The sequence below is a fragment of the Tetrao urogallus genome (genome assembly GCF_951394365.1).
Source record: "Tetrao urogallus genome assembly, chromosome: 2".
NCBI classification, from domain to species: domain Eukaryota; kingdom Metazoa; phylum Chordata; class Aves; order Galliformes; family Phasianidae; genus Tetrao; species Tetrao urogallus.
The window spans coordinates 8,748,541-8,761,280 of record NC_136814.1 but is presented as its reverse complement, the minus strand read 5'-3'; the positions used below and the strand labels follow the sequence as shown (position 1 = coordinate 8,761,280).

Here is a 12,740-nt window from a genome sequence, read left to right as displayed (position 1 = left end):
GCGTTGGCACGGGCTGCCCATGGAGGCGGTGGGGTCACTGTCTCTGGAGGTGTGTTAACAGACGAGTAGGTCTGGTGCACAGAGACAAGACTTAGCTACGAGCTCCCGAACTCGGGAACGGCGGACGGCAGCGCAGGTCACGACCCGAGGGGGCGGCGCGGTGCCAAGATGGCGGCTCCCACCTGACGCGGTTGGTGCGGAGCGCGGGTGGGCGGGGCGCGCGGTGGGCGGGAGTGGCGCGCTGTCTTGGCGCGCGCCGGTGGCGGGCCGTGTTTCCCGCCGTGGCCATGTCTCGCCAGAGCACCCTGCTCCGATTCTTCCCCAAGGCCCAGCAGCCGCGAGCCGCCGCCGCCACCCCTCCGCCCGCCGGTGGGGAGAGCCGATGCCGTTCTTCCAGGGAGCGGAACGGTCTCGAGGCCGCCGCCGGGCCCGCGGAGCGTAGCAAGGAGAATGGCAAAGCGGATGGGGCGGCCGCCAAAGGCCGCGGGTAAGCGAGGGGGCTGCGGGGCCTGGGCCCGCCTCGGGCCGGGGAGCGGAGCGATCATCTGCGTGCGGCGCGGCCTCTGGTGTGCTGGGGCTCGGCGGCGGGGGAGGGCGAGCCCGGGCCGCTCTGCCATGGGCGGGCTTCCCGTCGGCCGGGCTTTCTGTGCGCGAGGCTGTGGGCAGCTCAGCTCGTTTCCTTCGTGCGTCCTGCCCTGTTCTGCTGCGGGAAGCGAGCGGCTGTGTAATCTGGCCGCCTCCAGTGCATAGCCCGGGGCCGTCTCCAGTGTATGGCCCGGGATCTTCTTTTAACTAATGGCTGGTTGAGCGCTCCTTCGCCCTTAGGAAATACAGGAGGCGTCGGGTGGGTAGGGAAGGAATGCAAAGCGGAGCCTGGGGGAGCGAAGCACAAAAACGAGGCTGAGAGGGATGTGGGCACCGTTAGAAGGATCTGAAGGGCTGAACTAGGTCACGCCTCCCAGCAGCTTCCCAGGCCCTTCCGCAGGCACGCTGCTTGCTGCACTGCATGCCTTCCTCTGTGAGGATGGTGCTCGTTAACCCCTTCGTCTCTTGTCTGTGCAGTGTCTCCAATGTTTATTCTCCCGGGGACTTGGTCTGGGCCAAGATGGAAGGCTATCCCTGGTGGCCGTGCCTCATCTACAACCACCCCACGGAGGGAACCATCGTCAGAGGGAAAGGGAGCTCCTCTCGGATCCACGTGCAGTTCTTTGATGTCAGTCCCACGAGGGGCTGGGTCAGCATCAAGTACCTGAGGCCGTACAAAGGTAGGAGATGTCAGTAAGTTGCTTTGAAGAAGAGATGCCACTCCTTTTGGTTCAGAATCTAGGCTATGGTGTTCTCCATAGGAAATGAGTAACAAAACTAAGAGCAGTGTTGAGAGTGAAAGCATGTTTTGTACTGCCTAATGTTAGGGAAAATAAGTTTTTGTGGGTTTGGGGTGTTTGTGGTTATAAAGCCCTGAGCCCTCTTGTTTGTTAGTGAAAGCTGAAAGCTTGCTTATGTTTTGGAGTTTTTCTTCTTTTATTCTCCACATGTATATAAAGAAAATCAAAGACAAATCCCTGAAATCCTGAAAAATGTTAGGACTGTCAAACCTTGTTTGTAAGCAAGTATTTGAGAGTTGACATTTGCCCTGAATAGGAGGATTAGGCACAAGAGCTCCGTCTTAAGGTTATTTCACTTAAGCCATAATTAGTTTTAAAATGGTAATGTTATCCCAGTGTTAGTACAGTCCAGCGTAGGTGAATGGGTTCACATGCATCTTTCCTGAAGGCATTCTAAAAGAATCAGGTGTATTTTTAAAACAACTTGCAGTATTTATAGAAGCAGATGTGGATTTGAAGAATTGCACTACTTACCAAAATAATTGCAGTAAAATAAGAATAGTGCAAAATGTTTAAGCACAGGAATACTAGTCTGTTTCCAAGAAAGGTGGCTAATTCAGAACAGAGTATGAATATTTAAAATGCTTGCTTTGCTGTTAAATTAAGATGAAAAGCACTTTAAAAAAAAAAAAAAAAATTGGAATCATTGGTTAAGAGAAAAAGTATTGCTTACAACTGAATAAATATAAACACCACAAAGCCAGGCTTTGTAACAGTTGGGCAAGCGAGAAATTGAGTGATTTATGTATAAGTAGACTAAATGAAAATAAAGATGTTGCACATGAGTATGCAGTTAAATTGCATGATGGGATTTGCTCCTGCAACTGTTGTCATCATTAAATGCATTAAAAGTATTTTTAGGTTGTCTTGCTGCATTTGCAAACTAAAATGAAGATCTAGTTTGTTGGTATGTTGCATTTGCGTGGTAGAAATAGCTCCTTGAAACTTCATACTTGGGTACTGAGAGCCCACAAGTGAGCTACCTTTGGCCTGCGGTTAATTTGGAGCTGAAGCTTCAGCTAATAGCAGCCTCCCAAGTGACTTCAAGAACAGGTGTAAAGATGTGTTAAAGCAGAACCTGTTGCTTCATGCAGACAGCTAAAAAAGCAGAAAAAGGAATCATCCTTCCCCGTCTGTGGCATACTCTTCTCTTTCCCCAAGCTGAGTAACTGGTATGTTGTGTATTCACCATTTATTCCTTCAGTGTAGCATTAGGATGAATCCCAACTTCTCTGGGGATCCTTTCTAGAAACCAGTCTGTAGGTTGGTTGCCTTTGCTTTTTGTCTTTGTTTTCAGATAGTTGCCTTCTGCAAGAAAAGAGGAACTGCACTGCTAAAGGGATGTAAGAGGGGGGGAAAATACTTTGTATATAAAATGTACATGTTGTATGTAATATATTTAATAATCTACTGATATCTAATAGCTTGGATGCATTTAAAAGCGAAAGATGGATGCTAACTGGACCAGCTCAGTTTCTGACAGATGGCTGTTTTGCAGGCTCATCAGACAGAGAGGTGCTGAAGGGAGGTATGTTTTATAGTACGAAGCCTGAAATTAAAAAAGCAATGGAGCTGGCAGATGATGCCATGAGTAAAGATAAGCCTAAGCGACTTGAGCTGGCAGTGTGCAGCGAACCTTCAGATGCTGAGGAGGCAGAGGAGGAGGAAATGGAGGTAAAATATTTCTTGCTGTCATTTTCAGAAATAATGGTAGAACTTAGAAGCTGTCTCTTGGAGCTAAGCACGGAATATCTGCAACCTTGTGGTACAGTAACCACTGCTTGTCTGCTTCTTGATAGCGCATGCAACAAATGCCTATGCCATTTTGTATTGCCTCTGTGCTGTTAGATCACATGCTGTTCTTCTACCTTTTCTACTAAGAAAAACAAGTCTAATGTCTCTTCAGTGTTCCCTGACCTCAATAAATTTCTTAAATTCTCTAATATATTTATAACCTCTTCTCAGTGGCCATTCCCTGGGTACCCCCGCTTACCTGCTGTCTGACAAAGTACTCTTTTATCCTCTGTTCATATTCTAAACTGTCCTAAATTCAGTTGAAATTCTCATTTCACATAAAAATCGTTAACTTTTTGAGCGCTTGGTTTAAGACACTAAGTTGGGTTTTGAAGCCTGATCTTGTGGAGTTGCACCAAAATACAAATTCTTATACTGTTAATGGTAGTCTGCTGGGATAACTAAAATGAGATCTTGTAGTGTGTTGCGTTCATAATGTATTATCATTCAGATGCAATTTCAATACTGCCACGTGCATTGGAATAAATTTCTGTGGTATGAGGAAACTGCTGATGGGAGTAGTGTTCCTTACCTCTTGTGTCAGTGTGACCTGTCTGCTCTTTCTCCAGCATGACATTTCTCCAGCAACAGGTGACAACACTGGGGGGCAAACTACCACTCTGTACTTAGTACAGTCTTTCCATTGCTGCATTCTTCTAGCACAGGCACTGGTATTGTTAAAGCTTTAGGCTGAAAAGACAAATAATGGAGTTCCCTTTCTTTTTACTAAAAGTGCATGAACTAAACAGCATGGTTAGCTGATAGAGGTGTTTCTTCTTTATGCTGGGTGTCACGTACTCTACACCTTTTGTGTTTGAAGCTTCTATTTTTTTAACATGGATCGCTTATGCATATTCAAATGAAGCAGTAAGGACTACAGAGAGAGGAGCAATTACAGCACGGGCAGATAGTTTACTTCCCAGTAAAGAATATCCTGTGAAGTGACACTGCTGTGTGACTGTGACTGTCCTGTCTTTTGCTTGAAGTATCATAGCTACTGCATTTGTGTGCTTCTCTTTGCAGCAGTGATATTTTCACTTTGTGGCCAGAACTTTTAATAGGTTAAACGATTTCTCTTTCAGCAGATGAGTGGAAGTGCATCAGGCGACAGTGATGACAGCGATAGTGAGGAGGATGTGAAGGGCAATAAGCGAGTACCAAACAGAGGTAGTGCCATAAAAGCCAAAAGAAGAAGAATGCTGGATTCGGACAGCGATCGTGATGGTTCTGATGTAGAGTTCAAGCCTGATGTGAAAGAAGCAGCAAGCAGCGAGGAAGCTAGTAGTGGGGTGGATGAAAATGAAGCTACTGATGCAGAGACAGATGCAGAGAGCATTGAAGAAAGTCCTATAAAAGTCCCTTCCAAACGGAAGAGAGGAAACGTTAGCAAGCCTTCTAAAAGGAGTAGCTTAGAAAATGAACATTCTGAAGCACCCAAAAGAGCAGCACCAGTTTCGTTAGAAGCCAAGTCTAAGCTGACATTGTTTGCAGCACCTGACAATTTTGAGTCTCAGGCAAACGCCTGCAGTGGAGGCACTACTGGCTTTGCAGCATGGGAACATGAGAAGCTTGAGTGGCTGCAGGAAGGGAAAAAGAAAGATGCACACAGGAGACGACAGAATGACCCTGACTATGACCCATGCACTTTGTACGTACCTGAGGACTACCTTAACAAATGTACGCCTGGAATGCGGAGGTGGTGGCAGCTGAAAAGTCAAAACTTTGATGCGGTGATTTGCTACAAAGTGGGAAAATTCTATGAGTTGTATCACATGGATGCAGTCATCGGTGTGAATGAGCTGGGCCTGGTATTTATGAAAGGTTCATGGGCTCATTCCGGTTTTCCAGAAACTGCATTTGGCAGGTTCTCTGCTATTCTGGTTCAGAAGGGCTACAAGGTAGCCCGTGTTGAGCAAACAGAAACTCCTGAAATGATGGAAGCGCGCTGCAAGGCAACGGCCCACCCCACCAGGTTTGACAAGGTTGTGCGGCGGGAAATCTGCAGAATCCTTACCAAGGGCACTCAGACCTACAGCATTATAGATTGCGATCCGTCGGAGAACCACAACAAATACCTTCTGTGTGTTAAGGAAAAAGAAGACTCCTCTGGACAACGTGTTTATGGGGTCTGTTTTGTTGACACATCAGTTGGGAAGTTTTATGTCGGCCAGTTCTCAGATGACCGGCACTGCTCGAGGTTTAGGACTTTAGTGGCACATTACACTCCTGTGCAGGTCTTGTTTGAGAAGGGGAACCTGACTGTGGACACTCAGAAGATACTGAAAGGCTCGCTCATTTCTTGCATTCAGGAGGGGCTGATCTCTGGCTCCCAGTTCTGGAGTGCATCTAAAACACTAAAAGTTCTTCTTGAAGAAGAGTATTTCAAGGAGAATCAAAACCCTGGGAATGGGTGTGTTCTGCCCTCCGTCATCAAATCTCTGACTTCAGAGAGTGACTCGCTGGGCTTAACTCCTGGCGAGAACAGCGAGTTAGCTTTGTCAGCTCTTGGGGGAATTGTCTTCTATCTCAAAAAGTGTCTGATTGATCAGGAGCTGCTGTCGCTGGCAAACTTTGAGAAGTATGTCCCTGTGGATGCCGATAATGCAAAAACTGCAAGTGCCAGTAGTTTCTTTGCCAGAACTGACCAGCGCATGGTGCTGGATGGAGTCACTCTGATGAATCTGGAAGTCCTGCAGAATGGAACCAACGGAACCACGGAAGGTACTTTGTTGGAGAGGATTGATTCCTGTTGTACACCGTTTGGGAAGCGGCTCCTGAAGCAGTGGCTTTGTGCTCCTCTTTGTAATCCTACATCCATTAATGATCGTTTAGATGCTGTTGAGGACCTTCTGGCGGTGCCGGCTAAACTGACTGAAATTAGTGAGCATCTGAAGAAACTTCCTGACCTTGAAAGGCTGCTCAGCAAAATTCACAGCATTGGATCGCCGCTTAAGAGTCAGAACCATCCTGACAGCAGGGCCATCTTTTATGAAGAAATTAAATACAGCAAAAAAAAAATCGCCGACTTTTTGTCTGCGCTGGAGGGGTTTAAAGTAATGAATGAAATTGTCGATGCCATGGAGGAGGTTGCCAGCGACTTCAAATCTCAAGTCCTTAAGCAGTTAGTCACCCGCAAAGCCAAACATCCGGACGGACGCTTCCCAGACTTGAGCGCGGAGCTTACAAGGTGGGATACTGCTTTCGATCATAACCAAGCTCGCAAGACAGGAGTGATTACTCCAAAGGCAGGTTTTGACTCCGATTACGATAAAGCACTACAGGATATTAAAACTGTTGAGGAAGATTTCCGTGCGTACCTCAACGAGCAACGCAAACTGCTCGGAGTCAAATCCGTGCTGTACTGGGGGACGGGCAAAAATCGGTATCAAATGGAAATCCCAGAAACCGCCATATCGCGTAATTTACCTGAAGAATACGAGCTGAAGTCAACCAGGAAGGGATACAAACGTTACTGGACCAAGGAGATTGAGAAGATGCTGGCTGAGTTGATTAACGCTGAGGAGCGAAGAGATGCGGCTCTGAAAGACTGCATGAGGCGTTTGTTTTACAACTTTGACAAGAACAGCCAAGACTGGCAGACAGCTGTACAGTGCATCGCTGTGCTGGGTAAGAGCCTTTCGTGCAGGTTTTACATAAAGTAAAATCACTCTCCCATAGGAAAGGATGAAATCTGGTCATGGTAAGCCGAAATTTATTAAAAAAAAAAAAAAACAAAACAAAAAGGGCTGTGGTCGGCCCTTCATTTGTGGTTTAAAAACTCTGGTTGTGAGAGCAGCGTTAATATGGCAGAACAGGTGGGGTGCTGGGTCTTGCTGTTCTCAAGCTCTTTCATCATTCCTGTTGTGGAATTTCTTTTAATCTTGTAGATGTCTTGATGTCCCTTGCTAACTACAGTCAAGATGGTGATGGACCACTGTGCCGACCTGTAATTCTACTGCCTGTGGATAGTGCTCCTCCCTTCCTGGAACTGAAAAATGCACGCCATCCTTGCATTACAAAAACTTTCTTTGGGGACGATTTTATTCCTAATGACATCGTGATAGGCAGTAAAGATGAAGATGGTGGTAGTGAAGCTTCCTGTGTGCTAGTCACTGGCCCAAACATGGGTGGCAAATCAACACTCATGAGACAGGTGACTGCCGAGCTACATAAAACTGAGTATTCCAGGGTGCCTGTGTTTTGATGAAAGGAATTGTGACTTGGCTGTTCATAAAGGTCCCCGTCGTGATCTGAGGGGTGTGCTGCAATAACACTGCAGCCAAGTTACAATTCGGGTTGAAAATGCTTATGTTGAGGTAGTAGATTGTCTATTTTTTTACTTTATTGGGGAATAAGTTCTATTGCTCTTGTGAGAGATGGTTGGAAAATGTGATAGAGCATCACAGTGATCTTAGCCCAGGACTTGGCATCATCTGACAAAAGATGCTTTGTGTTGAACAAAATGAAAACAGTTAGGAGGCAGCTGGGGTGGCAGTAGGGAGTTTGCCTTATAAGCACTGCTTGCTGTGCTTTCAAGGTTGAGTACTTTAGTCTCGTAATCAGGGATTATGATGCTGCTACTTGGAGCTGCTAAAACAGTGGGAGAAGTTTTATGTACTCGAGTCTTAGCTTTGTTCCCTTGTTCTCTTTGTGGAACCGGAACCCCAAGCACGCAGTGGAATTTCATGTGTGGCAATGTTTGTTCTGCAGGCTGGTCTCCTGGTTATAATGGCTCAGCTGGGATGCTACGTGCCTGCTGAGGTCTGCAGGCTCACACCCATCGACAGAGTATTTACACGGCTCGGGGCCTCCGACAGAATCATGTCAGGTGAGTTTGTGAACTCCAGTGCTCTGCCATGGAGGGAGGTTCTTAGCACACCTGGATGCAGGTGGGAGAGGGATTCCGTGTCATACGTTCACGGAGAGCTGGGCAGAGTGCTTTGTCTGCCATCGTTCAGAGCAGGTGAGGGATTGTGTGCTACGCTCTTTTGTTCCGTGTATTGTCTGTTCTCTTGGACACTTGGGTTCACTGGTCAGTGCTGCATTTCCTCATTGAAGTGAACAGCTACACTGGGGATGTGTGCCTGGGGTGGTGCCCAGAGTCGCAGGGCTGGAAGAATAATCATTCTTTGTGCTACTAGGTGTAGTGTCACAGTTCAGCTAAGGAAGGTGCGGATTTTCTGTGATCTTTGTACTGAAAGATGTGGGTCAGTGAATATGAGAACCAAGGCCTACTGAATTTTGTTGCACATGAGGAATTTGGAAATGAATCATTCAACCTGAACGCTTAATTAAAGAAAAAACAAGTCTTCTCCAATTGGAGGCTCTTGCATCTATTTCCTGTTCTGTTTAACTTCAGTACAAAAGGAAAACCATACCAAGTCCTGGAAATGCAGAGAATATTAGTGGATGGTGTTCAACCATGCCTGTACGAATCTTGTTTTAGAGCACAAGGGCATGGAGGGTTATGTGGTTGTGACCCAAGGATACAAGAAGTAAACACTTCTCTACTCTGAAACCGCAGAAGTTACTGCTGCATGTGATGAGCAGAGCAGGAATGAACCCTGCAAAGGATTGGTAAATCTGGATTTATACCCATGGGAATATAGAGTGCAAGGCTCTGAATTATGTACTTCTGCTTGTAATCTGTTTTAAAACAAACAGCGGGATTTCTGGTCATGGATTGTAACTTGTTGTGCTGGCACTCCTGGCAGACACTTGGTTTTCAGCGGTGGTTTTTACTAAGAAAGGTTGGTTTGGATGACTACAGCCTTAGTTGTTTGAACAATCCATTACTTTGTCATCACCCACCAAAACAATAAGGCCGTTTCTTAACTCTTTTTAAGGTTTCCTGTTGTTTTTTTGTTTATTCCACATTGAAAAGTCACATATATATGCGAGGGCTGCCTTTGTGCGTTTGAGAGCAAGAAGGGGCAAAAGACCTTGGTTACGTTACGTTTTTGATGAGTTTGTTTCACATTTCATTTTAGCTCGACTAAGACCCAGTGCGGATCAAACAAGCTTTCAGCTGTGTTCTTTAGCTCTTCAATGCCTTCATAGCTATTTTTTTTCTTCTTTAAAGGTGAAAGTACTTTCTTTGTTGAATTAAGCGAGACTTCAAGCATCCTGCAGCATGCAACAGAGCACTCCCTCGTTCTTGTGGACGAACTCGGTAATCTGTCTGCTTTGTAACTGGCTGAGATGGGCAGTAGAAGGGCTGTGCAGATGAGAACAGGGTATACAGAGGGAGTCGTAGTGTAGTGCCACTGATTTGTAACAAGACACTACCCATGTCATCCCCTGTAAAACATGGATCCCTTGCGTGCCCTTGTTCCCAGGGCACCACCTCCCATCCTCTAATCCCTATTAGCCTATTTATTTCCAGCTGAGTTTTCCTGCTGGCCTTTGCTAGATTACCCACAGCAAACCTTTAGCATGCCACCAGCAAGTCTCAGAGCAGAAATGTCTTTTTCTGCAGTACAGAAGAGATAGTGGCTGTTAGGGAGCAGATGCTGCAGTCACTTGGCCCCGCTGGTGGCTCTCACTGCTGTTTCTTTCCTCCCACCCTATCTGTGTGGAAGAGGGTTTGCTGTGTATTAGCTTGCAGCACATCAGTGAATTGCATCTGTAAGTCTTTAGGAACAACAGCTTTGCCTCTGATCCATCTTAACAGTCGTGGGGGTCTCTTCAGTAGCAGGTAGACGTCAGGCTGTTTAGCTTCTTGGTTCTTGGGGATGACGGAGCTTTTCCATTTCACCCCAGGCCGGGGCACGGCTACGTTTGACGGAACAGCGATAGCAAGTGCGGTTGTTGGAGAACTTGCCGAGAACATCAAGTGCCGCACGCTGTTCTCCACGCATTACCACTCCTTGGTGGAGGATTACTCGGGCAGCGCGGCCGTGCGGCTCGGACACATGGTTTGTATCAGCTGTCATGTGCGAATCCTGAGCACCAGCGGATGGGATTCGTCCTGGTGGCTGGCAGACTTCGTGCTGTGAACGCTTCTCTGCAGCCTTCTGCTCAGACCCAGAGCTCCCCTGAGAGCAGGTAGTTTCGTGCAGCCTTGTGTGACATGAACTAACTGGCAGTCATTTAACTTTTCTAGGCTTGTATGGTGGAGAATGAGAGCGAAGATCCAAGCCAGGAAACAATTACATTTCTGTATAAATTCATTGAAGGAGCGTGTCCAAAAAGCTATGGCTTCAATGCAGCCAGACTTGCTGACATCCCAGAGGAAGTTATTCAGAAAGGGCACAGAAAAGCAAGAGAGTTTGAAGAAAAGACAATGTCACTGCGAATATTCAGGTGAGGCCTCTTGTCTGCTCTGAAGTTGGACATAGTTTTCTTGGCAGCCATTTTACAATTTGGTTGCTGCTTTTCTTCACAAAAGCAGAGCAGAGGGGGGAAGTAAAACCCAGTTTTGTGAATATCAAATGCACTACAGTCACTGGGGGAGGGACGTTCAGTCTGGCTGTAAGACAGCAGATTGGATGCTGCAGTCTGAGTCTGGGTGACTGTGTTTGCGCCCAAGGCAAAGCGTGGCCGCAGAGGGGCAGGGTGTGCGCTGAGCCAAAGCCAAGGGCTGCGAGTGAGCCGTGCTGGTGGCTGCAGGGGCACAGCGCTGCAGGCTGATGGCAGCCTTGACCCCACGCAAGGACAGCACGCGTGCCAGGTGCTCTTGCCCCTTCATTGCTGTGTTCAACGACAGTGATGCTTTCTGCTTCCCTCAGGTTTCTGTGCCGGGTGGTGGATGGTGCCACACGTGATGTGAGCGCGGTAGGGAAGCTTAGCGCTATGCTCAGTCACCTCTGAGCTCGAGGAGTTTCTGGACTGGCGGTTTGTCAAAAAGGGGGTAGCAGACAACGTTATGATCTAATAAACTTTATTTTTTAAAAATGACCATTTTTCCATTGTCTTTCCTAGGAAATTAAACCCTTTAATTCTTACCTACCCTCTACATAATGGTTATTGAGTACTCCACAATATATTAAGTCTAGATGTTATGGTACATGCATACACTTTCAGGCTGTTGATTACCCACTGTCACCAATACACATAAATGGAAAAAAGCTATGAAACTGTATAGGGCTGTATATATACTTGTCTCAGCTTCATTAGAGCAGGAAATTGCTGCGATTTCCAGCAGGTTATGTAAAGTAATGTCCAGACTGTTCAAAAAAAACTATGAACAGAGTAAAATACAAGACTGTTTTGAGGAGACTTTCTACCGTGTACTTTAAAACATAGTAAAATTTCACTCACAAAACTTAGTTACATGGGTACTCTGTTTTATAGTGCATTATAGTCTAGGAAGTCTCATTAAAACACTCGCTTTTTTGTTAGGGTGGTTTGAGTACAGACTATTGCTGGGGCAGGGAAGGAGATTATTCTAACTTCAGAGGACACCAGAAAAATTGCTGGATATAATTTAAGATTAGTGTTTTCTCTTTCATAGAAAGAACGTACATACTGGGACATGAGTACAGTTACAGCAAGTCTAGGTGTGCTAACAAAACAGGACACATTCAAGTACAATAAGATTTTTTTTTTTGCTTGAAATTAGAAACAAACTACATGAGATTAAAGCATTAAAATCATATTTCTCAATCTGAATAAATGTTAAAAAAAAAAATCAAAAGAAATGCAGAAGTGCTAGCTCACTTTTTTTTTTTTTTTTTTTTTTTTTTTTTTTACCATGTTACAAAAGCAATTGGTACCCATGTCCATAAAGGCAGCAACAAAGAATGCTGCTTGTCTACAGAATAGTACTACTGCAAATTGGACTGCGTTTCAATGCTACTTGTAAAAACACCAGCTTTCGGAAGTTGGTATCTGTACAAAATTGCAGCTTATTTTTTCTTCACTTCTGTCCCTTCAAAGTCTTTGTTTACACAGTAATGCTAAAACGCCCAGTTCTGTTATCCTGAGTCAACATATTGCCACTTTCTTTTTTGGTAGGTTGAGCTCCATAGTGTCAACACCTCACACATCCGCTTTAATACAGTCTCTTTCTGCAGAAATGGGCAAGTATAACTTCCTCCAAAAAAAAAGGTTTAACAGTTATGATATTAGAATGGCAGGACTTTCTTTCTGAAAGGAATTCAGTTGTGCTGCAATGTATTAGATTCTATAGGTGGAGCAGAGTCATATAGTGTATCTGTATCGTGTGTGGGCTCTCCAGCAAGCGTACAGGGATTAGACAGTGTTCCAGCACCACAGTCACAGAAAAACCTACAAAGAGAGAGAGCTCTTTAGTTCTCGTGCTCGCATCATCAAGAGAGCTCAACACGCTCGCAGGAAACATACCTATCATGTCTAATGAATTCTACGTCATGTCCTTGATGGCACTTCTTAATGCAGTTCACACAAATGGCGTTGCGGTCCGTGGTGTTGCAGGTGTGACACCTGGGGAGAGACACACCGGGCATGAACTGAAACGCAGCGGGCTGGGATGGGGCTGGGGAGGGCGTGGGGGCAGAGCAGCACTTAAGGACGCACACAGCAGCCTAACAGCTGGGAACTGCACAGCAACTGGGAGCTCCCGGCTGCGTTTTGGGAAAG

The 12,740-nt window shown here is 46.0% G+C and overlaps 2 protein-coding genes across 3 annotated transcripts in view; one reads left to right on the top strand and one right to left on the bottom strand.

Moving 5' to 3' along the window:
- Positions 1-287: 287 nt before the first annotated feature.
- On the top strand, positions 288-10,991 carry MSH6 (mutS homolog 6; the record flags this gene model as incomplete). Of its 2 annotated transcripts, XM_079550085.1 has the most annotated exons (10): positions 288-487; positions 1,063-1,265; positions 2,884-3,059; positions 4,262-6,806; positions 7,067-7,332; positions 7,890-8,007; positions 9,262-9,351; positions 9,942-10,096; positions 10,285-10,484; positions 10,910-10,991. In XM_079550085.1, 10 exons carry the CDS (start codon positions 288-290, stop codon positions 10,989-10,991), a joined length of 4,035 nt encoding a protein of 1,344 aa, XP_079406211.1. The 2 variants fall into 2 exon arrangements, with proteins under 2 accessions (XP_079406211.1, XP_079406212.1); XM_079550086.1 differs by lacking the exons at positions 288-487; positions 10,910-10,991 and having other exon boundaries at positions 1,082-1,265; positions 4,265-6,806; positions 10,285-10,488.
- A 1,289-nt stretch (positions 10,992-12,280) lies between these two features.
- FBXO11 (F-box protein 11) overlaps positions 12,281-12,740 on the bottom strand; it is a gene marked incomplete at both ends in the record, with an annotated part of 64,115 nt that continues 63,655 nt past the window's right edge. Inside the window, 2 exons of the mRNA XM_079550212.1 lie at positions 12,281-12,410; positions 12,486-12,584. Coding sequence (XP_079406338.1) covers positions 12,281-12,410; positions 12,486-12,584 — 229 coding nt within the window. The remainder of the gene's footprint in view (positions 12,411-12,485; positions 12,585-12,740) is intronic.